We start from the raw sequence: 23,859 nt of genomic DNA, 5'->3' as shown, positions 1-23,859 counted from the left end.
TTTTCTCTTTCTGCTTTAATTTGTTTTTCTTTCTCTGCTTCAACTTTAGCCAATTCTAATCTTAGCCTCATCATTTCTAATTCAGTATTAGGATTCTCCTCAAATGCAGCAGCTCCCTGCACTGGGTCATCCCAAGTCTCTTTTGCTTGGCGCTTGCTGGTCATTTTCTGACAGAATTTTTTTCTTCTTTTAATAAAATATCCTCAATACTTTATTAAACTGGTTGTTCTGTATCTCTGGGTACATTTCTGTGTGGGTTTTAACTTCATATCACCAATTAATATGTGATGGCGCAACGGCCTCCCCCCCCCCCCGGTGCCGTTGGGCCCACCCTCACTTAAATATAGTGCACCCATCTCACAGAACACCAGTTCCACGAATTCCCACAAACTACCCCAGATTATCTTGTGGGGGACTTGTGTGAGGGAAAACTTAATAATTTGGAGTCTCAAGCAGGATTTGATCAAATAAACAATATTTTATTTAACAAAGGAAGTTTATGACACAAGTGGGTAAAACATAGGATACTTCAGATTATAATATTTTACTTCAGTGCTCTGTTGTTGCACAGCTGTTGCCACTTAATATTTTGGTTCTTAAAACAAGGTGGTACTTCCTGTCAGTTCCACACCCCTTAGACAACCCTACTCCTGAGGTACTCCAAGTAACAGACTCAAGGGATCTCCACACCCCTCTTAACTGGTTTGGGAGTCTTCTCTTTTCGGAGAAGAATTTCTCCCCTCCTGACTGGAATGCATCCTAAGTAGACTGTATCTTTCCCGCTTCTACTTCTGGCTCAGCCTCAGCCTCCCAGTTAATTCCTGGCCTAATTACTCTTACAGGACACCACACACAGTCCTTCACAATAAGCTCAGAGACTCCTTTTTCTAGCTTGTGATATATTCCTTAGAGTGGATGTTTCTACCCAGAACAAACTCTCTCCTCTCACTCCCTGTCTCCCTACCTATCCCCCAACCTATTCTAACCTACTCTATCCCAAACTAGAAACTGTCTATCCAAATCCTCTCCTTTTCAACTCCCCCTCCTGGAACCCCCAGTCAATCATAAGCTGCTGTTTGCTAACCATTTGCTGGCAGGGAAAAAGAAACAGAAAACACTTGTTGACCCAACCTGCCAAGCAAAACAAACTTTTCCATCACAGCTGGCCTAGTTGACCATCATTAAAAACCCACTGGGAGCCATTATTGTTTATAGGGTTAATAAGATCCAGAATGTATGTCAGGCAATGAGCTGTCTCTCTATGATGGTGGAAGGCCTTATCAGGCCTAACTGTGGTGGCAGTAGACCCCCCTGGGCCTTGCGACCTCCTCCTGATATGTGTGATGACACACATGTCAAATATGTGACATCATGCGCACACAACAAGCATCCCCCCCATGTCACACAGACCTTGGCACCAATGCTCTGTCCTGTTCTGGGTGCCACAATTTGAGGAGGATATTGGCAAACCGGAATGTGTGCAGAGGTGGAATGTGTGCAGACTCCCTCAGGCAGTTGTGGACTCTCCTTCCTTGGAGGTTTTTAAGCAGAGGCTGGATGGCCATCTGTCATGAATGCTTTAGTTGAGATTCCTGAATTTCAGGGGGTTGGACTAGATGACCCTCGGGATCCTTCCTTCTACAACTCTCTGATTCCACATGTGTTTAGTATTCCTGGAGGTCTGAATTATGTTACTCTAATTAAAATATGTCAAATGTCGTCTGTACAACTTTGGAAGAAGGAATTAACAGTGCTTTTTTAAAATGTACATCATCAGCCAAACAGAACAAGCTTGAAAGCTGCAATTAAAGTTAATGGGAACTTTTGTACTGATTTTACAGCCCTGTATAATTCTTCCAAAAATTCCTGCCTTGCAGAAATACCCTGAGATCTTCACGATCTAACTCCAATATACTTCAGGATGATGGACTAGGAAGGGGTATTGGCCTGATCCAGCAGGCTCATCTTATGAAGTTTGCCTAAATACCAGCCTGCATATAATTTGTGCTTTAAAAGGGAAAAACAACAACCCACTAACACCAGAATTTTACACCAAGATCAATAAAATTCTGTGAAAAAAGGATGAATTTTATGACCAGGTGCTGGAGACAAAGAACAGGAAGAGGTTGTTGTCTTCATGCTGCGCTTTTAAGTTTTCAACAAGTAGCTTGCTAGTCATAGCTGGAAATGTAACACTAGACTCCTAAATGGACATTTGGTCTCATCCACACAAAACTAGTTATATGAATAGGTAAATTCAAAACAAGGTATTTGTACTTATATGCATAATTTGTTTTGCTTTTAATCTCAGGGAGAGGCAAACATGAATGTAGGAAGGAACCTACATTTCAGACTAGAGGGCTAGAACTTTCCTTTAATAATAAACAGAAACTCTTAGGATGCTGAAGTTTGTGCCCAAGGCTAGCTTTTGCCTCTGTGCCAAATACACATGCGCCTTGATCATTTAGCTTGATTTTACCGTTGCCATTTCACAGATTACCGGTATTTCTGAAGCCCTTTTTGTCCTTGCACCGATTCTACGCAGCTTAGCGCATAGCCCATCGAAATCAAAACGCATAGGCGCGCCTAGCTGCATCGGATCTGGCTGTTTAAAAAAGGATCCCACACAGGAGACAGGTGATGCTGCCTTCCAACTGCTTTATTACTGGGGCAGCCGATTTCGCATACGTACAACCGTCTAGTAGGTTGTTGCCTGCCGACGCTCGCGCCAAGCAAGCCATCCGCCTGCAACAGCCCCTGCCGCAGATCGCGTTGTTCTTCCGGAATCGGAAGGATGCCGGGCTCGGGCGGTGATGTCTCCTAACCCATTTTAATCGGAAGCACCAGTGGATGGTGGCAAGACTCGCTCCCCCCCCCCGGTAAGTGCATATAGTTAGGTGGGTCTCCCGGAGTAGCAGAATGAGAGCGCGCGCTCTGGGGCGTTCCACCCATGTGCCAGTTCCTTTCGCACGTGCATGCTTTAAACTCGGAAGTTAAAAAGGGGTCGACTATCGAAGCAAAGCGTGCAAAGGGCGAGTGTCTTAGAAACCAGGCTGTCATCATTCTCCATAACGGGAATCCCTCCACCCCGCGATCGAGGAGAGCAGCAGACAGCTCGGCGGCCTTTTGCTCCTTTTATACCGCAGCAGCAGCAGCAACAGGCGCTTTCCCGCCGCGTCGCTTCTGCAACCGCCGCCGCCCTCGGTCTCTCTCTTAGCGGTCCCTCCGCAGGAAGGCGACTTGGTTCCCCTCGGCCCCAGGTAGGAGCAGCAGAAGTGCTTCCAGGCCTCGGCGCGGGGCTTGAAGGGAGGAGGAGGTGGGCGAGGGCAGCAGCAGAGACACTCCGCCGGGTAAACGAGGGCAGAGAAAATGGCGCCTCCGCCGGCCAGAAGCGGCTTCTGCTGAGGGAGGAGCGGCGGAGAGGTAGGCCGGGCTTGAGCACCGGCGACAACAGGCAGGGCCGGGATATAATGCGGCAGTGGTTCCCCCGGCTTATTCCTCTCCTCAGCAGGACTGTGCTGCTCTCCTGGGGCTGCTGCTTCGCTCGGCCTCTCGCTCCGCCTCGCCTGCTTTCGCTGCGACAGCGGCTCTTCGTCTCCGGGTATCGTCTCTCCTTCCCCACCTCCTCCGCCACGCGGCGCGCCGTTGCCCCAAAATGGGGGTGTTGTGTGCCAGTGTAGTAGTAGTAGTAGCAGCAGCAGTAGTATAAACGGGGGGGGAGAGGGGTGTGTGTGCTTGCCCCCCCCAGCTCCCTCTTTCCGTTGTGTAAGCCGTTGAGGAGGCGCGAGGAGGAGGGTGGGGTGGGATGTCTCCCTCCACCCCCCCCCCAACTGGGTTTCTGCCCTGGTTGTATAACAGGCGGTTAAATGTGTGTGATTTTTCTGGAGGAAGACCTCTACCTGGGAGCGGGTGAATCAGCGCTAATGCGAGGCCGTGGGGGAAGGGAAGGTGGACTCTGGCACTGAGCTGTTTAAGGAGGGAGGCTTGGCTTTGAGGGGAAGGGGCGGTGTAGCGGCCTCTTTCTCCGAGTCTGCGAAGTGACTCTGGTAGGCAAGAAAGGGGGTCGTATGCGGCTGCGAAATAGCCCCCAAGCGATTGAGTCGGGTGTAGTGGTGCAAGTAGGAGTAAGCAAGTCGTAAACAGCTGGCGCAAATAACGCTCAGTGGTGGCTGTGGTTGTTTTCTTTTCCCTACCCCTCCGCCCACCCCTTGTATTTTTTCTGGGAATCATGTTTTTAATGGGAGGAATTCAACGTCACATTGGTCGTAACCGGTTTACTAAGGGCAGAACTTAGCAAGCGGCGAACGATCGCTGAAATTCAAGCGAAAGAAATTTTTTTCGCAGAAAAAAATCTGGGAAATCGAGCTTTTTCTTCGCAAACTGCGATCGTCTTTAAATACTGTGTCGCCGTCGGTACACGAATGCTTTTCTCTTAGTGTGTGTGGATGTCAGAAACGAGAGCACAAAATACATGCATGCAGGCGAGGGTTTTGCAATATCGTGTTGCTGTTCTTTAAGTGCGACTGTTTTGCATGAGTTGGCAATATTAGTTGTTTACCTACAGGGCTGATGGAAAGTACTTCCCTGCAAGTGTGTACGTAACAGGTTTATCAGATCTCCGTTGTCTTTGAAGAGGATTAGCTTTTAATGCTTGCATGGCTTTCATGTGGACTTAAAAACACAGTGCAGACAACTTTGTTTAGAGCAAGAATCGGGAACCATGTTAGCCCAACATTATGTAAGTTAGGAATGCATTAGACACCTTTATAAGTTGTTCCGCAGGAAGGAAGCTTCTCTCCCCACCCATTCAAAACTGTGGTTTTGACACTGTTTAACAACTGTTTTACTTTATAGAACACATGCAGCAATGCTAAACACTTACTTGGGAGTAAGCCCCCACTGAACTAAATAAGATTTCTTAGTAGACAGCTGTACAATTGCACCATAAATCATTTTGAATTCAAAAGGTATGCCATAATTGAACAGAGTAGGATTTGGCTTGTACTCAGAAAACATACTTAAATACAAATGAGGCAACAGTTAGTTTAAATACAGTAGTTTAAGTACAATATACAGCAGGAATATAGGGCATCTGTTTTCTGACAGATTGGTCTGTATGAGGAAGAACAACCACAGTGCTGAACAAAAGCATGCAAAGCTTTGAAAATGTATAGGCTTAGGTTAATGTAGTAAGATGAGGTGCAACAAAGTGCTCTTGGAATTAAGCTCCGTTGAACTTGGTGGGAGTTGTCTACCACTAAACATACATAAATAAGATCAGGTTGTACAGGTTTCCAGTGAATGTGTCATGTAGTAGCAAGATTTTTGAACTTAAGAACTATTATAAAAAATTATTTGATCTATTTATTAAATATAAATCTGTTGCTAACATATTAAGAAAGGATGACTGAGAAGCTTTCACCAAAGGTAACTTAATACTCTGATATATGTTGGAAATAAATGCACCCCTTGATTCTGTTGGAATTAGGCCCACATAACTGCATCAGTAAATTTTTTAAAGAAGTGGGACAAAGGTTTCAACAACACAATCCATAAAATGAGTTGGCAACACTTCAGATTATTTCATGCTTTAATTATTCTTTCCTGCCCGTATGTGCACCACATGCATGTACTGTACACAACATCAGAAGTAGGGCTATCTCCCATTTAAAGAAATCTTTAATTTTTAGTTGCTCTGCATACATTTGCACATTAAAAGTTCTTCAGATGATTTGATATCTCAGCCCTCCTGTGTCTTCCTCGAGGAAATGGTACTTCTAAAATGTTCTTTGAACTTTTTAATACATTATCAATACGGATTTTTTTAAAAGGTAAATTGAGGATACCTTTCCTGTTGGGCACAATGTTTAATTCATTGATCAAATAGTTGCTGAATCGCACAACAGAAGATAGCTTCGTTTTGCTGGAGCAATAGATAGTAGTTGGATTTTCTATCCACCCTATGAATGTTTGGACATGACCAATGCTAATACAATGAGATCATCCATCCAGGCTCCCATCCTACACTGTTACGCCTTTTGTTCACTTTGTTATTTTTTCTTATTCACAAGAAATTCTATCATCTCCAGAAAAAGGTTTTTTAACTTCTCCCCCCCCCCCCCATTTTTTTGGGCTGTGGCTCCTGTTTGCTAACAGAGTATCTCCATTTCAATGTCAGAGTATGAAATTATGCTCTTTTACTTTCTCTTGATCCCATTAGATTTATAGTACCAGTGTATCATTGAATCTGAAATGTGTGTCACAGTTGTGGGCTACATTGATGTCAAGAACTTCTACCTCAAATCCCTGGGCACAGTTCTTTATGTTTCCGATCTTGTCTACTGAGCAGGGTATAAAACCAACCCTGCAATATAGTATACTACCACCACTCCTTAAGTCCAACCAGCCTGGGCTGAGAGACCCTTACTGAATCCTTCTAGGATATCAGAGAAGGAGAAGTTAAAAGCAGGGCACTTAGGAACTGGATTCAGTACCAAGGCTTTATCCCAAAAGACAGACACCCATCTTAAATGAGATAGTTATTCAAAAGAAAAGCATGTGAAAGTCCCATAAAAAGTGCAGATCTTAAATACAATTGACAATTATGAATGGAATCATGAAACTAACTTTCTAAAACAGTGACCCGAAAGCTTCCCTAGCACAGAAAATAGGATCTTGCAGGCATTACAAAGAAACAGGTACAAGCAACAGGAAAGAAGTGACAAAGGGGTGAAGGCAATGGCTAACTTTATAGTAAAAAGGTATAGCAACTGGGGTGAGTCCCCTGAGCCAATGAAAATGCTTAGAAACTTCCTGAACTTGGGCATATGTTCATTCTCACAGCTGAAGTCGATTCTCAATTAGCAGGCCCAGTCGCTGACCTTGAGACACAGGAGGGTGAGATAACGCAGGTGCTTCAAACTGATGAACTCATCCCAATTACTGATATATAACTGTTTCTCACAGAGGCTTAAAGCAAGAGAGCCATTTTTCTTGATAGATCAGGCCCTATGTTGCTGATTTCATAAAAGGTTAGTATCTTGATAGAAAATTTATGTAGCACGTTAATTGAGTCTTCTCTCTGTAAGGCAGGGTAGCTTTCTTTGACTTGAGGGATTCACTTAGGGGTCCCATTCCAGTAGTAGGTGTGGCTGCCACACACTCATTAATGTACTTGCATGTTGCATGTGTGCAGACACTCTTACACAAAATATCCACAGGCAGACAGCCTCCCCACCCCAGCTGATCCACGCTGAGGGTGATTATCATTCCCTCTCTGCTCAGATGATCAATCTCATGACACTGGAGAGTGATTTGAATTCCCTTTGGGGCACTGGGCTCTTCCCACTCCAGCACTGTGTCTGTTTCATTTTCTTTCTTTTTTGCTTCTGCAGCAAAAATCAGAGTTCTGGGAGGGCCAGAAAAAAATTGCTTAAGGGGTCAGATCAGACCTGAACTGAGGTTAGCCATCCCTGTTATAAGGTGGTCATACAGCAGCAAATAACAAAGAGAGGGTATGGGTTGGCTTTCTTTTATATTTCTAAGGTACCTACTAGATAAGAATTGATGACAGGAAACAACAAAAGTGGTTAGGAAAAAATGTGTTACTTTTTTTGGTTAAAACAGCTGGCGAGAGTACAGTCCAGTTTTTTAACTAGGTTTTTTTGTAGTATACAGGGTGGCTTAATATTTAAAATATTGGTTGACATATTTCCCAGATAGAAACAGATACCAGTTTGTCACATGGTTCCTATTTATAAGTACCCTATGAAGTAAGTGAGTAGAACCCTCTCAGCAACCAGCTCATCACACACTTAAACTACCATTGGGATCAATTCTAAGTAGTGTTCCCATGATTAGTAGTCTGTCTCCATCCTTTGTCACTGAAACATTAGATTGTGTGGGCCCTTGTGAAAATGGAAGGGACAGTGGGAAACAAGCCAATTAGAGACAAATACTGTTGGAAGGCCGAAAGAAATGTGATCTTAAACTACAAGGGAAATGAAGGAAAAGGGGAAGCAAGATAAAAAGCTAGTTTCATTATTTTCCTAAGGTGGAGGGGATAATCATAATAAAATGAGTAAATAAGTTCTACAAAGACTAAAAAGAAGAGATAATTATGCAGACCAGAGCAAGGGCAGGGAGTCTTATCTGGTTTTCTGGGATGAAAATTATACTTCAGGTATATCAAAGGTTGAAGGCATTGACAAATAATCAGTAAGATCAGGAGTGCTTGACCTTTTATTTTGTGAGGAAAGAGAGGTATCAGGTGAATATATCTGGTTATTATATCTGTTGGATGGAGTTCACAATTCTGTAGAAAAACAGTGACCTTTGAATGATGCAAGATAGTCAGCTAGGGATGTAGCTGAATCATTTTGGGCTTCCTACTTGTTTTGATATGAGATAGCAATCTTTCTTTTCATTGTGCGAATAAAGTCCTACGTGCTGCAGTAAATTAACCTTTCACTTCAGCTCTTGCAGACACCTGTGCACCTCACTGATATTTTCCCATTAAGTTATTGCCAGAGAACTTCAGGCTTTGTGAGCATCTGCTTCTGTGTTGCTGCACTGTGCATGGTATGAAAAAACATCTTTTCAAAATGAACTGTTGTGTATTTTTTCCTCTATCTTATTCTCACTTCGGTGAAACTTCTCTGTTTCCTCTTCTAAGCATGTTAATGCCTGTTATTGCCACCAAATAGTCTTGTATATGATGATTGAATTTGGGGGGGGGGGGGCTTGTAAGCCATTAAGCCCAACCCCTTGCTCAATACATGAATAACAGCATTTATCCTTCCTGTTATTCCATTTGAGTCACTTCCTTTGTGGCTACCCTTTAATGACAGCACCTGAAATGCCAGAACTTTGTACACCACTTGTGAGGGTTCTTCTTTCAATTAATGTCATTATGTTCATAATTTAATTTTAGTTTATTGTGTTGTATACCACTATGAGTCCTCTTTATTTCTAGAAATTATAAACATAGTGTATCATTACTGAAAATAAATGCTTATGACAGAAGCATTTCTCTAAATCACTCTAAAAACCTTTATAAACAGCTTGGGAGTACGTACCATATTTTTTGCACCATAACACTCACTTTTTTCCTCCTAGAAAGTAAGAGGAAATGTCTGTGCGTGTTATGGAGCGAATGCCTGCGGGTGACGGGGGGGATCTGCTACAGTCGTGAGCAGAGGATCCATGGTTCCCCTTCCTTCCCTCCTCCGTGGATACAAGGCATGGATCCACATGGATCCTCAGGATTTTTGCATTGGGCTACTCCAAACTCACTGTCAGATCACATGTCTGTGGCCACAGCATGAACCACAAAAATCATATATCCACTATTTCGTTTAGAATATTTTTTTTCTTGTTTTCCTCCTCTAAAAACTATGTGCGTGTTATGGTCTGGTGCGTGTTATAGAGCGAAAAATACGGTATGTGTTTTTGTGTGTATCCTTTCTGTAACTCCTTCCCACGCAATTGTTTAGATCTTAGTTGCAAGCCACTTTCATCATAAAAATGTTCTGTTGAAAGCAACTCAAACTTTGCATCCGTGATGTGTGCCATCGTACAACATTTCCTCTTTAATAGTACAGTATTAACTATTTCAGAACTGGTTATTATTGAGAAGCCCCAGGAAGTATAAAGATATGCTTTATATATCTAAATATATAAAGCAAAAAGATATACAAGTGGTGAATTGGGGGTGTTCATATTCTTGTTTAGAAGAATGCTTATTGTTAATGAGCTCTGGTTTGCCTTGCACAAGCTTAGGAACTAATTTGATGAAAGCCATTTCCCTGTTGAGGTTGTGAGAAGTGTCGCTAATATATGGCATGTAAGTAATGCTTTTTCTCTATAAAAATATCCAGGAGGCAGAGAGAGAGGGAAGAATAAGCCACTATACATCCAAACTGTATCTCCATAGGAAAAGTCCTGTTTTTAATTGAACTGGAAATTAATTGATCTCATTATCTGGGTTATTCCAGGTCAGTGTTTAAGCTGCTATAAATATAGATTACTCAGACTGTCACATGCTAGTTCAATACTTGTTCCCAGAAGTATTATTAGGTACCACCTTAGCAAGTGCATTTAGCTTCTGTTGAAAGTATCTTCATAATTATGATGAGTTTTTTGTGCCTCTAACAGCTGCATAACAGGTAGGATTTCAACAGATGTAGCTTTCTGAAGATTATGTACCATTGCTTGGCAAATTTGTTACATGTTTTATTTGCCTGTCACAGGCCTAATAAAGACACAGAGCCCTTGCCAGGACAAAAAAAGTAGGAACTGTGAAAGCCAAGGTGTGTGGTAAATTAGTTGCATAGGAAGCACAAGTAGGGATGAGTCATGCTTTTGCTGTAACATGCAGAAGGAAACAGATTCTTACCTACAGTGAGATCTATCAATTCTAGGATTCATTTTCTTTCTCTGCTTCTATGTAGCATTTGAACAAGAACTAAACTCGGGATTCTAAAATAAAGCAGAAAGTTATCAATTTAAAGACGTCATGACAAAAGCGGGATGCAGGGAGATGCCATATATACATTTCTGGAGATACTTTTGACTTAGATTTATGAATTAGGTAGAGTAGAGATATTTGTAGCTGAGTTTGTCAACAGTTCATATGTAAAAGTCTTTAAAACATCATAATTCTTAAAGCATTTATGGCGAAATCATTTTTAATCCTGGAAAAAAGTGACAAGTCTGGCCTGTTGTTTAACGTCTGTTTAATGACTTCGATGAAGGAATTGAGAGGATGCTCATCAAATTTGCAGATGACACCTAACTGGGAGGGGTAGGTGATGCTGCAGAAGACAGAATTGGGATTCAAGATGACTTCAACAGATTGGAGAAATGGGCCAGACTAACAAAATGAATTTCAATAGGACAAATCTAAGGTTCTGCACACACGCAACAATAACCAGCTGCACAAATATAAGATGGGGGACACCTGGCTTACCAGTAGTACATGTGAAAAGGCTTTAGGGGTCTTAGTAGACCACAAACTTAACATGAGTCACTAGTGATTTCTGCATAGCAGGGGAGTTGGACTAGATGATCCTTGAGGTCCCTTCCAAGCTTACAATTCTATGATCTATCTCACTTTCTTGATTACTAGATATAGCCAGTGACTTCCAGACAGTGAACTTAGTAGTTAGAGATTTTTAAATTACTTGGGGTAAGTAGCAGGTGGTGTGGTGTCACCACTTACCTGCCCTCATGATGTTGCTGCTGCTTAGCTGGAGGACTATTGGGAGGGGAAAGGCAGCAGCAAGGGCAGCATGGTACAAACACACCAGTGAGAGCACTGTACCAACATGGCTTCACCTCCTGGTTAGAGCAACAACTGACCAGAGGTCAGGTGAGTGATGGTATTTTACCACACCACTTGCTTGGGACATGAGTGATGATGCAGATGTGGTTGAAGTCTGACTCTGGAGATATGGGGGTGACACTGCTAGATCTTTTCCAGGTACAATGAACTTTTGTGTTGTATCACACTGAACAATATAAAAAGTGTGACTTAAAACTACTGAACAGTAATGTATTTAAATAGATCTGTACATTGATGAAAATGCCTCTTTTTCATTACTGAGAGTAATATGTAAAAAAAAAAAGCTTGTTATTGGCTGATGTGCCTTTAAATGTCACTATTACTTTAGGAAATATGTCACAATATCAGCCCCCTCATCTTCACTCCCTGTTTTTTAAGGTCAACAAGAAATGTGTATAAGGAGGACTAGGCTAAAAGCTATGTTAGGGAATGGACTTGGTTATTTTTTATTTGTATATGATAGTAGTGAGTTTTAATGAATTCCTCCAAAGCTCTGAATGCTGTCTTCGTTATAGAAGAGGTGAGAAGTTACATTAACCTGATTGCCATTTGGCAGGAATTGTGCAGCTGGTGGATTTTACTTAATGGAAACATTGGCTTCTATGGGTGTCATACCTGAATTTGTCAGTTGTGGGAATTTCTGACATTGTAGACATTTGAAGCGTTCTGCTCTGTGCTATATTTTGCAACATACTGTTCATTACAGGCTTTATTACTCTAATTTAGGACTCATCCTTAACTGTGGATCGAAAGGTAAATGTTGTTAACTGTTCCATAATGTCAGCATTCAGAGGCCAATCAGCCAAAGCAGTACTTTATATACAGCTTCTTAGCTCCAGTATAAATTGGGAAAGGCCCGCAGCTTAAATGCAAAATGCACTGTTCTGGTTGCTATCTGAGTGAAAAACTTGACTTGCACCCATTCTGTGGACCTTTCCTCTTACTTCCAGTCCAGTGTCTGTGCCTCAAAACATTTGTATGCTACTTTTACTAAGCTCAGTGCACTTTGCATTAAAATGAAAAGCAATACTTAAAATCTGATAGAACATAAAACCACAAAAGACCACAACCTAATAATAAAAGTCATACCACTCCAAAACATCCTATTTATCTTCTGTCTACTTCATGTAAAATAGTTTGCAAATCCCTCCAGAATGCCATCAAGACAGACTTTCTTTATTTAAAAAAATCCATTTAGAAAGTTATTCCAGAATCTCAGAGTGATAACAAATCAAAGACTGGCTTTTAGCTGCTGATTTTACTTCCTGAGGAAATACAGAGCAGGACTTGATCTTTTATCTTTACACCATAATAGGGTTCAATACAGAGAGAGGTGGTCCCTATTGATGAATGCTGGGTCCAGGCTGTGCATGATTTAAAGCAGGGATAGGGAGCTTGTGGCCTTCCAGATGATGTTGGTCTCCCAACTCCCATCGCCCCCTAGTCAACATGACCTATAGTCGGGGATGATGGAAGTTGTAGTCCAGAAACAACTATAGGGTCACAGGTTAGCTTTCTTTGGTTTAAAGGTAAGTACCATGATATTGAATTAGGCTCAGAAGTTCTCAGGAAACTAGTGGAGCTCCTGCAAAATTGATTATATGTTAATCACCTCCATGTTCATCAGGAAGTAAGCAGTGATATTCTGTACTAGCTGTAGCTCATGAGTCATTTATGAGGGCAGCTGAACGTAGTACACATTGCATTACTTGATTTTCAAGGTGATAAAAACATGGGTCAGTGGGGCGAGATCTCATTGATTTAAATAGTTGCAGATTCTGTCCAAGACTATGCCTAGGCTCCAAACAACCTTAGATGATTATGTGCATAACCTCCCTCCAAAGCTTTAGGGTTATTTACTCACATCACTTCTGACTTGTCTGGATACAATTAGTTTGGCTGACCACATCCACACATTCTATGTCACAGAGCAAGCCAGCCAGCAAATCACACAGCTAGAGAATCAGTCTTCACAGATTTAGCTGAGTACTCCTTGTCTTAAGTCTCCTCCTCTCCAGGGCTTCTTGCAAGCATTTGGAGACTTTGCCTGTGTGCAGTCTGTCTGCTTTGCCCATTTTATTCCTCTCTTGGTTCTGTGAGTTGGGAGGGGGAACTTGTTGCAGCAGGAGAGGGAGACACCCATGACTCTTCACCAGCCTGACTCATCTCTGTCTTTTGACTTCCCTTCTTCTACTCTCCAGCTTCAGCCTCTGATTCTTGACTTCTTTCTGCCACACTCTCCCAACTCACTGAGCCCTGTTATCCCTTCAACTTCCAGCATCTCAACTTCCCAGTCTTCTCCCTCTGACTACTCATCGTTGTCCCACTACCATTCTTTGGGCTCTGAGCCTTCTTCCCTTGGTGGCTCCCCAATTGGTTCCTCCCAACACTTGGCTGTGACATTCTAGTCACTGGTTCAGAGCTAAGCGATTCCTGGACTGGGTGGTATCAATATATGAATGATGTCTCACTTCAAAGTCCTGGATGGTATCTACCAACTGTTTCATGTAGACGTTAAACAGCATTAGTGGCAGAGTGAGGCTTGTGGTACACAAGTCAGTTCCTTTTATGCTCCACTGATCACTCCAATACTAGGTCTCAGATCATGTCCACAATCTAAGCTAGGAAATCAGCTGGGCAGCTGGCACACTGTTGAACTCCCAACCGGAACCTGAATCCCAACATAAGCTCCACAGAGTCCCACTGCTGTCTGCACTGAATACCTATGCAGCTCTCAAATATGACATCTGTGTATCATATTGGCTCTATTTCCTTCTGTTCTTTTAAACCCCACTACACCCCTACTTTTTAACTATTATTTCTTATTAATTTATCCTAATCCTCTGTTACTGGAGCAGTTGTTGCTATTACAGGCTTTCACTTCTACAGCTGCCTGACCCCTCAGTTTGATTCTTAATTGTGCCTGTCTGCAACCTCTGCTCTTTGGCATGGTATCTTTTGACTATTTTTTCTTTTGTTTGTCTTGTTGACATCTGCTGTTAGCACAGTTCTCAATGAGGGATGTTCATCGGAACAAGATGAACACCTTGATTTTAGAAATGCAGTGTGTTGTAGCTGAGATCAAACTGGTTTGCATAAAACATCAATGTAAAATGTTTAGCATATAAGTGAGGGCTATGGACTTTGATAGTGTCAGTAGACAGTGGAATTTTACTATGTGGTTTAACCCATGGTCAGTAGGAGATTGATTGGAGAACATAAAAATATTTATGCAAGTAAGTTTATTTATTTTTATTTACGTTTCTCTATTAAAATGTTTAAAAATATCCACTGTTCCATATGGATGGATGTCCTTTGCACAGTTGCATGATAATTGACTGTGTGGAACCCAAAATGCTTTTCGTAGACCTTGCTAACTATTTGAGGTGTGCAATTGTGATGGCTGAACGTAGTCTTTAAATACGTGGTCTGATTTTGGCCTAGATACGTAATAGTTCTTAAACACACTATTCTTTAGTACTTATTTCGCCTTCCTCTAAGCCTTAATTTTTCATTCTTCTGTTACCTTTTTAAAAAAAAGTAAATAGCACTGCTCCCAAAATTCTATGCTGTTATTTTTCCTTTTGAAGTTTCTTTACTTTTGTGGCAGTAACAGTAATGATGGAATAGCTTTGTAGTTTTATCAAATGAATTATTTAGAACAATCGTAATGTGATGCTGTTCTGCTCCAAATAGCTAATACACTTTGTATTTGTCTTCAGTGTTTCAGTCTGGTGGTGTAATTGCCAGGAGACACTGGGAACAAATCATTCAGCACTTTAGTTTGCAGAGTACAAGATACTTGGGTGAAAGAGGCGAGAATGATCTAGGAACTGAAAAGAGACCTTGTTAACAGGCTGATCTTGTGTCTTTCTACTCAGAAATAAGTCTCATAGTTTTCAGTTTGGCTTGCTCTTGGGTAAGTGTGGATAGAATTACAGCACAAATGCATTTTTATTTGGCAGGTTGCAGAAGGCATGCTGTTCCTTTTAGGCATATATTTTAAATATATATTTATATGCTTTGCATGAAAGCCAAGAAACAGGAGACTGTATGCAAAGGCATGACAGAACAAGCTCTTGCAATGATGCCTGGTACCTGGAATATGTGCAGGGATGATTTTCTTATTTTTCTATGCTTCTTTTCTTCCTATTTTCTAGCTAGATCAATGACAGGTCAGGAATAGGGTGTATGTAGCATGAACAAATACAGGAAATGCAATTATATTTATTCAGTTCCGAATAAGGGTGTAGTCAGGTAAATAGCCCAGCATGAATGACTTCACCTTTCATGTGGGCTTGAATTAATTCACAGAATCACAGACATTGAAGTAAACTGTTTTTGGCTTGTCATTGGGAGTATGGTTGTGACATTTTGAACCTGCTTGGTCAGTTCATTTTGGCTCTCTAGCATTCTATATTCATTGTAAAGCAATTCATCATGGATTTAAAGAGCTACTCATTAAATCTACTCTTGGCAGATGAAAATGATGTTATAAACTAGGCTTTCATCATAACTGAAATAATGCTTTTATTTCGACAAGCATATGTTGATTTTGCATTGCACTTTTTTTCAATATATAGCCAATATTATCAATTAGTGAAGGCTGACAGCAACTATATTGTTATAGATAAAAAGGAAATAAAGTACAGGCTTTGAAATATTATAAAATAGATATTAATAAACTGGATTCACTGTGACTATTATTAGGCCAACTTGTTATTGAAAGCACTCAGAGCTGTTCTACATTTGAAGGAAGTAATATAGCTTTAGTCTATTGATTTCAGTGAACTTAAGTACGCCTTACAGTGTTGCACTGTGGACAATAAGTTTTTGATCTGGACCTTCTAGAGTTGAGTGTTCTTCAGTTGCAGATGCGTCTCCCCCTTTTCTTTCTTAGGCTATTTGAACTGAGATATGGCTTTAACTTTTACTGCTTTTTTTTTAGGCTTCAGCAAGCAACACACAACAAAATGAGTCATCTTGCTATTAAAAGAATAGCAAATGAAATTATCAAATCACCAGAAGATAAACGAGAGTATCGTGGGCTAGAACTGGCAAATGGCATCAAGGCAATGCTTATCAGTGACCCCACTACAGACAAGTCTTCAGCTGCACTTGATGTACACATAGGTATATGATCATATATAATATACTGTAACTTGGTTTTGCACTGTAATCTAATTCAAATGTGATAACTTTCCAAAAAAATGGTTTACAACCTTCTACATACTATACTGAGGCTGCAATCCTAGTTTTGCTTACTTGGAAGTTGACATTATTTGGAAGTGCACAAAACCCCATTGAACTCCCAGGAAGATGTGTATAGGTTTGCAGTCTTACAGCGCTGGCTATCCATTTCTACTCAGAAGTAAGTCCTGTTGAATTCAGTGCAGCTTTCTCCCAGGTAAATGGAAGTAGGATTGTAGCCTTAGCCAGATTAGCCTCAGAAGTTAGGTTTGTCATAAAACTGGCTGTATAAATTACTTGTTCTAAAGCAGGTCTAAGTTTTTCAAGGATGAATGATAGAAGAACTCAATTTATATGCTCCATATCCTCCTGCGCTTAAGCTCCCAGTGTGTCTGCTGGGGAATCAAAATAGTTTAATTTCCTGGTATAAATTAATGGCATATGGCATGTCATATGAAAATTATTCCTTGTGTAATATGTTTGAGAAGTCAGATAGTAGGCCTGAAAATGATGTATTTGCATGTTAAGCAAACATGAAATTAGAACATGGTTGTTACCTAGATGTTATGATTAAAAACCAAAATGGTTACATATGTATGTCCTGCTTTATCAGATATCTTTTCTTTGTAGTTTGAAGTGCTTCGGGTGCTCACATAAACCACTTGCCTCTGATTTCCAGCTAACACCTTTCCTATAGCTTCTCTATAGTTAGTATGAAGCAGCTGTATACTAGCAGGTGCATTCCAGCCTAGCTTTTTTGCAAAGGGAAATGAAGCTATATAATTTCCTAAATATTTGCAGTCATAATCAGTAAGATGATTTCTCCGACCCAGAGAAAACTGTTAAAATGTTGATTGTTCTGGATGATTTGATTGCTTTATACTGAATTTGTGTATCAGCTTTTAAAGTAAGACTCTATTTCTGCCCATTTCTCCTATTCATAGGGTCATTATCTGATCCCCCTAACATTGCTGGGTTAAGCCATTTTTGTGAACATATGCTTTTTTTGGGAACTGAGAAATACCCAAAAGAAAATGAGTACAGCCAATTTCTCAGTGAACACGCAGGAAGTTCAAATGCTTTTACCAGTGGAGAACACACCAACTTTTATTTTGATGTATCACATGAACACTTGGAAGGTGCCCTGGACAGGTGAGCATATCTATTAATGATTAAATATATTGGTTTGGTTTTGTCTTTCCAGCAAGCACAATTAACATGAGAGTCCTACCATTATTATTTAGTGTATTTATTACTTCTGCTTTTTCATAATAATGACTTTAATACAATTGTAAAGACTAAATTACTGAAATACTTTTAACATCTTGGGAATAACAGTGATAAAAGAAAACATATGGAGTGAGCCCTTGCGGTGGTATATCAAAATAGGTTTTTAGTGAGGAGAGACTCATCAACAGTATGGCGAGTGTCTTAACAACTTCATATGGTTTAGCATTTTGCTGTTACCTTACATAGCCATGAAAGTGTTGCATAGGAACCTCACATATGTTTGTTCTATAAATATATTCTGCTTACACTCTCAGCATATGTTGCATATTTATCAGCTGACTCTCAAAGGCTCTTCTCTCTGTGGAATTTTATATTTGGTGAAAATAGGGATATTCAAGCTACTGCTGCACACTGTATATTTGATTTTACTTCAGAGTTTGCAAAACAACAGTGCAATCTCTGGTATGTCTACTCAGAAGTAAGTTGAATTTGGTGGGGCTTACTCCCAGGGAATTTAGCATGATCCCCCCCCCCCCAAGACAAAGTAATTAACAGGTTGCACAGCCCTCACTCATGTCATGGTCTGTGTCCTTTTACTTTTTTTTAAAAAAAGTTCTTTGGTTCATGTTGAGGGCCAAGGAGAGGCTTAGTAACATTAGCTTTGGTGATTTTGGAAGGGTCCTCAGTACATCTGTGTAGAGCAGGTCCCAATAGCTCTTTTTTCACAGATACACAGCAGGTCTCTGCTAAGGAAACTTTCAGTGGCTAGTTCATAAGACAACAGCAAGAAGAAGCAGATCTGAGATAGCAAAAAGGCAGCTGATGGTATCTTGCTCATAGATTGTGTCCTGTTTGCTGAAAAGGTCATTATAGTAAATTGCACTAGATTAGAACATCCACTTGGTGATGAGACTACCTAGCAACAGAGTGGCTCCAGGTGAACAAAATTTTTAATTAAATAAAATGTAATTGTTGAAACATTGATTTGGGAAATCTGACTTTTTTTCTTGCAGGTTTGCTCAGTTTTTCTTGTGCCCTCTGTTTGATGAAAGCTGCAAAGACAGAGAAGTGAATGCTGTTGATTCTGAGCATGAGAAGAATTTAATGAATGATGCTTGGAGACTATTTCAGCTGGAAAAGGCTACTGGAAATCCCAATCACCCCTTCAGTAAATTTGGAACAGGTATTTAATCTTCCATTACATTTGCACACGATCTGCTTTCGATTGGGGAGTCCCTTTAATCTGTGCAAGGCATTATTTTATATTGGAAAAATTATATTATGAATCAGAATGCCTTGTATGGCTGAAAGAATGGATCACTTTGGAAAAAGCAGATTTATTAGACCTGGAGGGCTTTAACAACAGGTATGGATAGCACGCCTACCTCGCATATGAGATTAAAGTCAGAGCTGCACCCCAATTAAGTACTTCTGGGAAGAAATACATGAGGAGTTGTAAAAAATGCTTAAAATCCCACTAATGAAAAAACCAGAGGCTTACCTACTGGGCCTATTAGGGAAAGAAATACTGAAATCGAAAAAAAGAATTATTATATGTGACCACCGCAGCTAGAATAGTAATAGCACCTAAATGGAAAGCTAAAGAATTACCTACCAAGGAGGAAGGTATTCTCAAATTAAATGACTATTTAAAATTGGCTAAACTAACAGCATCCATACGACAGCAGTCAAATAAAAAACTGAAAAATGAATGGCAATGCTTTGATGACTATATGGCAAAATACTGCTCCAAAAAAGACATGCTAATATGCTTAGACTAAGAATGTAAATGCATCAAAACAATAAATTATCAGTGACATATGTATGTATATAGAGAAAATAAAAACAACCAGAATGTAATGATAAGGGTTAAATTGATTCTAGAGAAGACGAGTAGTGGTGGAGGGAAGTTAAACAGGGTGGTGGGTTCATTTTATTTTGTTTATGTTCTTTTTCTTCTTCTTCTTCTTTGGATATTGTATAATGATTTAATGTATAATGATTTAATGTTTCTTTTCTGTTATGTATTTTTTTCTCTTTTTCTCTTAAATTGTATGATGGAAAATCTAATTTTTTTTAAAGAATGTGTTAAAATAAAAACATGTTGTGTGGAAATTATTTGATGATGTAGCCTTTACACATGGTGGTTTACTGCATTTGATTCACCTTTAAAAGCAACTGAGAATGTGTCACATTTATTTAACAGAATTTATATACCAGTTGATAATTACAAAGCCTATAAGTGGTTTACAAGAAGTATTAAAATTACCAATAAAAAGCAGTTTAAGAATAAATACTGTAATTTAAAACATTTAAAGGATAATTAAAATTAACAGTAGACTGAAGGGAGATTAAAGCATGTCAACATCTACATGGATGGACTTGCGTAAACAAAAATGTTTTAAGCAGGTCATAAAAGAGTACATAGGTAGAGAGTTTCAAAGTGTGAGTGCTGCCACACTAGAAGAAATATTTCTTTATAAGTGTGGAAAGAGTATTATATAGCTGTACTGGTGGAAGAAACCTCTCCCAGCACTGCTTCTTAAACCAGAAAACAAAGCAATTCCTGAGAAATTTTCCAGAAAGATATTGTGGTTGATGCCACAGTAAAGTCCAGATGAATCAGTGGGTTTCACTTCCCCTGTCCCTTTTTCAGCATAGATCATCCGCCCTTCTGATTGAAATTTGCTTTGAATCTCTGATAGCTGTGGGTTTGTCTGGTTTAGTGAGAGCAGCATGCAAGCTCTCACTCCTATGGTTTTATTCTGTCCGTTTTTACTGCAGCGGTATTACCTCTGGTGAACGTATTAGGTTTAAAATGGTGGTAGCAAGATCCCTTTCTGATAATGGTCACTTTTTGTCTTAAACATGATTTCAAAAACTCTTATTTTCAAATGTAGTTGCAGTCTTTAAAATAAAAAAAAAGAAAACAGAAGCTTAAAGAGGTATAACAGCACCAGATGCTCTGCCATGTGAAGTGCAGATGTTGAGTCAGATTCCACTAACCTAGTGTGCTAGCGGAAGCCAGTGCAAGGACTCCAATTAGTACAACAGGGCTTTCCTCCCCCTCCACAACCCCCAAATCTGCTCTGGAGGGTCAGGATAACAGGGCATGGGGAGGGGAAGAAAGGGGGGATCATTCTGTCTGGCAAGCAATCAGGAAAGTGCAATGTTGAATTATTCTGTAAGGGTGGCAATTCACAATGAAAGTGTACGGAGACCTGAACTACTGTGCATTCATCATAAATTGAATAAGACCATTTGTTTATGTATCTTGAAAGGTTTTTCGTATTCGTGCTTGTCTATATTCATTACTACTATTTGTGAATTGAGCTGATCATTCTTTAAATCCCTGTTCTCATTATTTTTAGAACATTATCTTCACCTCACTTATTTTATGATTTCTTGCATTAAGCTTGTTTTCATAACTACATTTCATCAACCCAGAATGCTGTGTTTTAGCTTTATTTTGCATAGCAGCAATGTTAGTCAGCTTACTGGAAATTAGAAACTCTAGTCTTGATTTTCCTTTTTCACTGCCAAAAAAAGTGAAGTAATTTAGAAAGTTATTATTGATTAATAAGAACTGGGAGATAGACACTGGCAGGCAGCCCATTTGAAGTTGCCACATGATGTCAAGTGAGTGACATCCACCCTGACTTAAACCACAGTTTCCTAAGTCAGGTATCGTGGGGAAACTGTTTTAATTATCCCGAAAGTCTTATCTAAGGCCAAGGGTGGGAGGAGGAAGCACTTGAGCTAACTGCTCATTTCTACTCCAACAAACCATGCTTTGTTGACTCAATAACACTATATCTGACGCTGGCCTGAACATGTCCATGAACTATGAGGATATACACTGCATTTGTTGTTAGGCACAACACTAATTGTATGATTAACATACCTGTATTTCTGCTCTACACAACCTTTATATTATGAATATCAGAATAGGATTTGCCTGTTATCTTATTAAGCAAAACCCAGCAAATTAGTGAAAATGTATAAAAAAGGGTCTAATTTATTCTGGAGGTGCCACAAGATGGAGGGAACCCTGATCCATATGTGGTGGTCATGTAAATATGCTGGAGAGTATTGGGAAATGATCCACACAGAATTAAATAAGATTCTAAAACTCACGTTTCTCAAAAGGACAGGGGCCTTTCTATTAGGGATAATAGGTGATGATATTCCAATTCCCAAAAAGGCACTCAGTATTTTTCTGTACACAACCGCTGCAGCTAGAACAGTATATGGAAAAAACGGAAAGAAGAGGAGATACCCACGATGGAAATTTGGCAAAACAGATTGATAGAATACATAGCATTAGTAACCATGACTGTGAAACTAAGGAATAAGGATGAGATAAAGATAAGAGTGGAGGTGTTTTGGAGATTATTTTAGAGGGTAAAATATACAGTTTAATCTACAAGTAGGAGTTGACATATGAGCAGCAGATAACATCAAAACAGGAAGACTTGAAATGATAATGGTGAAATATCAGGATATGCAGTAGATCAAGATTTCCCTACAATGTCACAGAGAGATGGATTGGGAAGTCTTAGGAAAAGAGATAAGTGATGGATACTGTACGATGTGTGTATAAAAGCTGTTAAAATTGCGTAAATAAAAGTTTAGAAAAAGGATTTGTGGAAGCAATCCCTTGAGAACACAATTCCAGATTTCAATTCTCCTAACTCCAAGCTATTCAAGCTGAGCCACAAATGGTCTTGCTGAAATCATGAAAGCAGGAAATCCAATAAACATCTTGCACTCGATAGAAGTACCATCATGTGATAGAAATATAAATAGGATCTGCATGCACAATGCCCATCATTTGTTATGAGAATAAAGTGAGGGGGTGCGGAGAACCATGTATGCTACCTGAGCTCATTGGAGGAAATGAAGAGTATAAATGTAGTAGTACTATAAAACAATCCAGATGCTGTAGTCTGTTTGAGGGATATGTGCAGTGTTGCCTCTTGTGATTGCAGGGATTAACAGTTTTTACAGAACTGAGCACATTTACCCAGTCATGGCTCTTATTGTAACACATCCTTCTTTTTATTTATGTACTGTAGGAAGCAAATTCACTTTGGAAACTAGACCAAACCAAGAAGGAATAGATGTAAGACAAGAGTTATTGAAGTTTCACTCCACTTATTATTCATCAAATTTAATGGCTGTTTGTGTTCTAGGACGAGGTAAGAATGCCAAACTTTTTGGGAGCTACTTTTAATATATAATCAATTTACAATGGATTAGCACTGGAACTTAACTCTGTGTGGGTGTAAAGAATGCAACCACTCTCCAAATCCTAAACCACAGGTCTACCTTAAATCTGTAGCATTTCTAATATCTTCGCTTATTAATTTGTAGGATGACTTAAAAAAAAAATTATAGGAAGGGATGTATGTACTCTGCAGATTTGTAGTAGAAGAAAAAGATTGTGTGTCTGCTGCAGAATTTGTCATTCTGAAAATGTCTGTTTTTATATAATGTATATGTTTCTAGCCCTAGTATTTTCTTATAGATGAATCTTAAAATATAAACATGCAGTGATGTTCCAGAACTCAGAACATGGAGGGCAGGCTTCAGTGACATGCATTTCCTAGCATGCTCCAATCTCCGTATCTTTCTTAGTCTCACTGCTTTCTGCCTCCCAGTCTAGACTCCACAGTTTTAATTCCTTAGGAAGATACTTATTGTACACAGAATACATTGTGCTGCATCAACAGTACATAGACAGGTTTTATTCTGGGCACAGAATTTTTATATTGAAGAATGTGTAAAATGCATTCAGATTTTAGATACTGACTTTTCTTAAGACTGTGCTTATCAAGGCTTTCTCTAAAAGGAGCAATCAAGGATAACATCTGTGAAACTTTTGACCATGTGTAACTTTCTTTTCCTCCCAAATATATGCATACAGAATCTTTAGATGAGCTAACAAGTTTGGTAGTGAAGCTATTCTCTGAAGTAGAGAACAAAAACGTTCCATTACCAGAATTCCCTGAACATCCTTTCCAGGAAGAACATCTCAGGGTGGGTTTATTGCATTGTGACTTCTTTTAAAATAAGTTTCATGTTGTGTTTTT

General features: G+C 39.8%; 1 protein-coding gene across 14 annotated transcripts in view; it reads left to right on the top strand.

Annotated features, from left to right (window-relative positions):
- The first annotated feature begins 463 nt into the window (after positions 1 to 463).
- Positions 464 to 23,859, top strand: part of IDE (insulin degrading enzyme) — a 62,140-nt gene continuing 38,744 nt past the window's right edge. For 2 of the 14 annotated variants that reach the window (XM_083616138.1, XM_083616137.1), the window contains exons 1-6: positions 464 to 2,879; positions 16,293 to 16,477; positions 17,479 to 17,686; positions 18,778 to 18,947; positions 22,843 to 22,965; positions 23,694 to 23,806. In XM_083616138.1, coding sequence (XP_083472264.1) covers positions 2,851 to 2,879; positions 16,293 to 16,477; positions 17,479 to 17,686; positions 18,778 to 18,947; positions 22,843 to 22,965; positions 23,694 to 23,806 — 828 coding nt within the window. In that variant the 5' untranslated portion in view covers positions 464 to 2,850. The other 12 variants (XM_083616134.1, XM_083616142.1, XM_083616133.1 and 9 more) reach the window with 9 other exon arrangements.

Source organism: Podarcis filfolensis, assembly GCF_964270895.1.
Source record: "Podarcis filfolensis genome assembly, chromosome: 5".
NCBI lineage: Eukaryota > Metazoa > Chordata > Lepidosauria > Squamata > Lacertidae > Podarcis > Podarcis filfolensis.
Note: the sequence above shows the minus strand (reverse complement) of the source record. Positions and strands in the feature narration are given on the sequence as shown.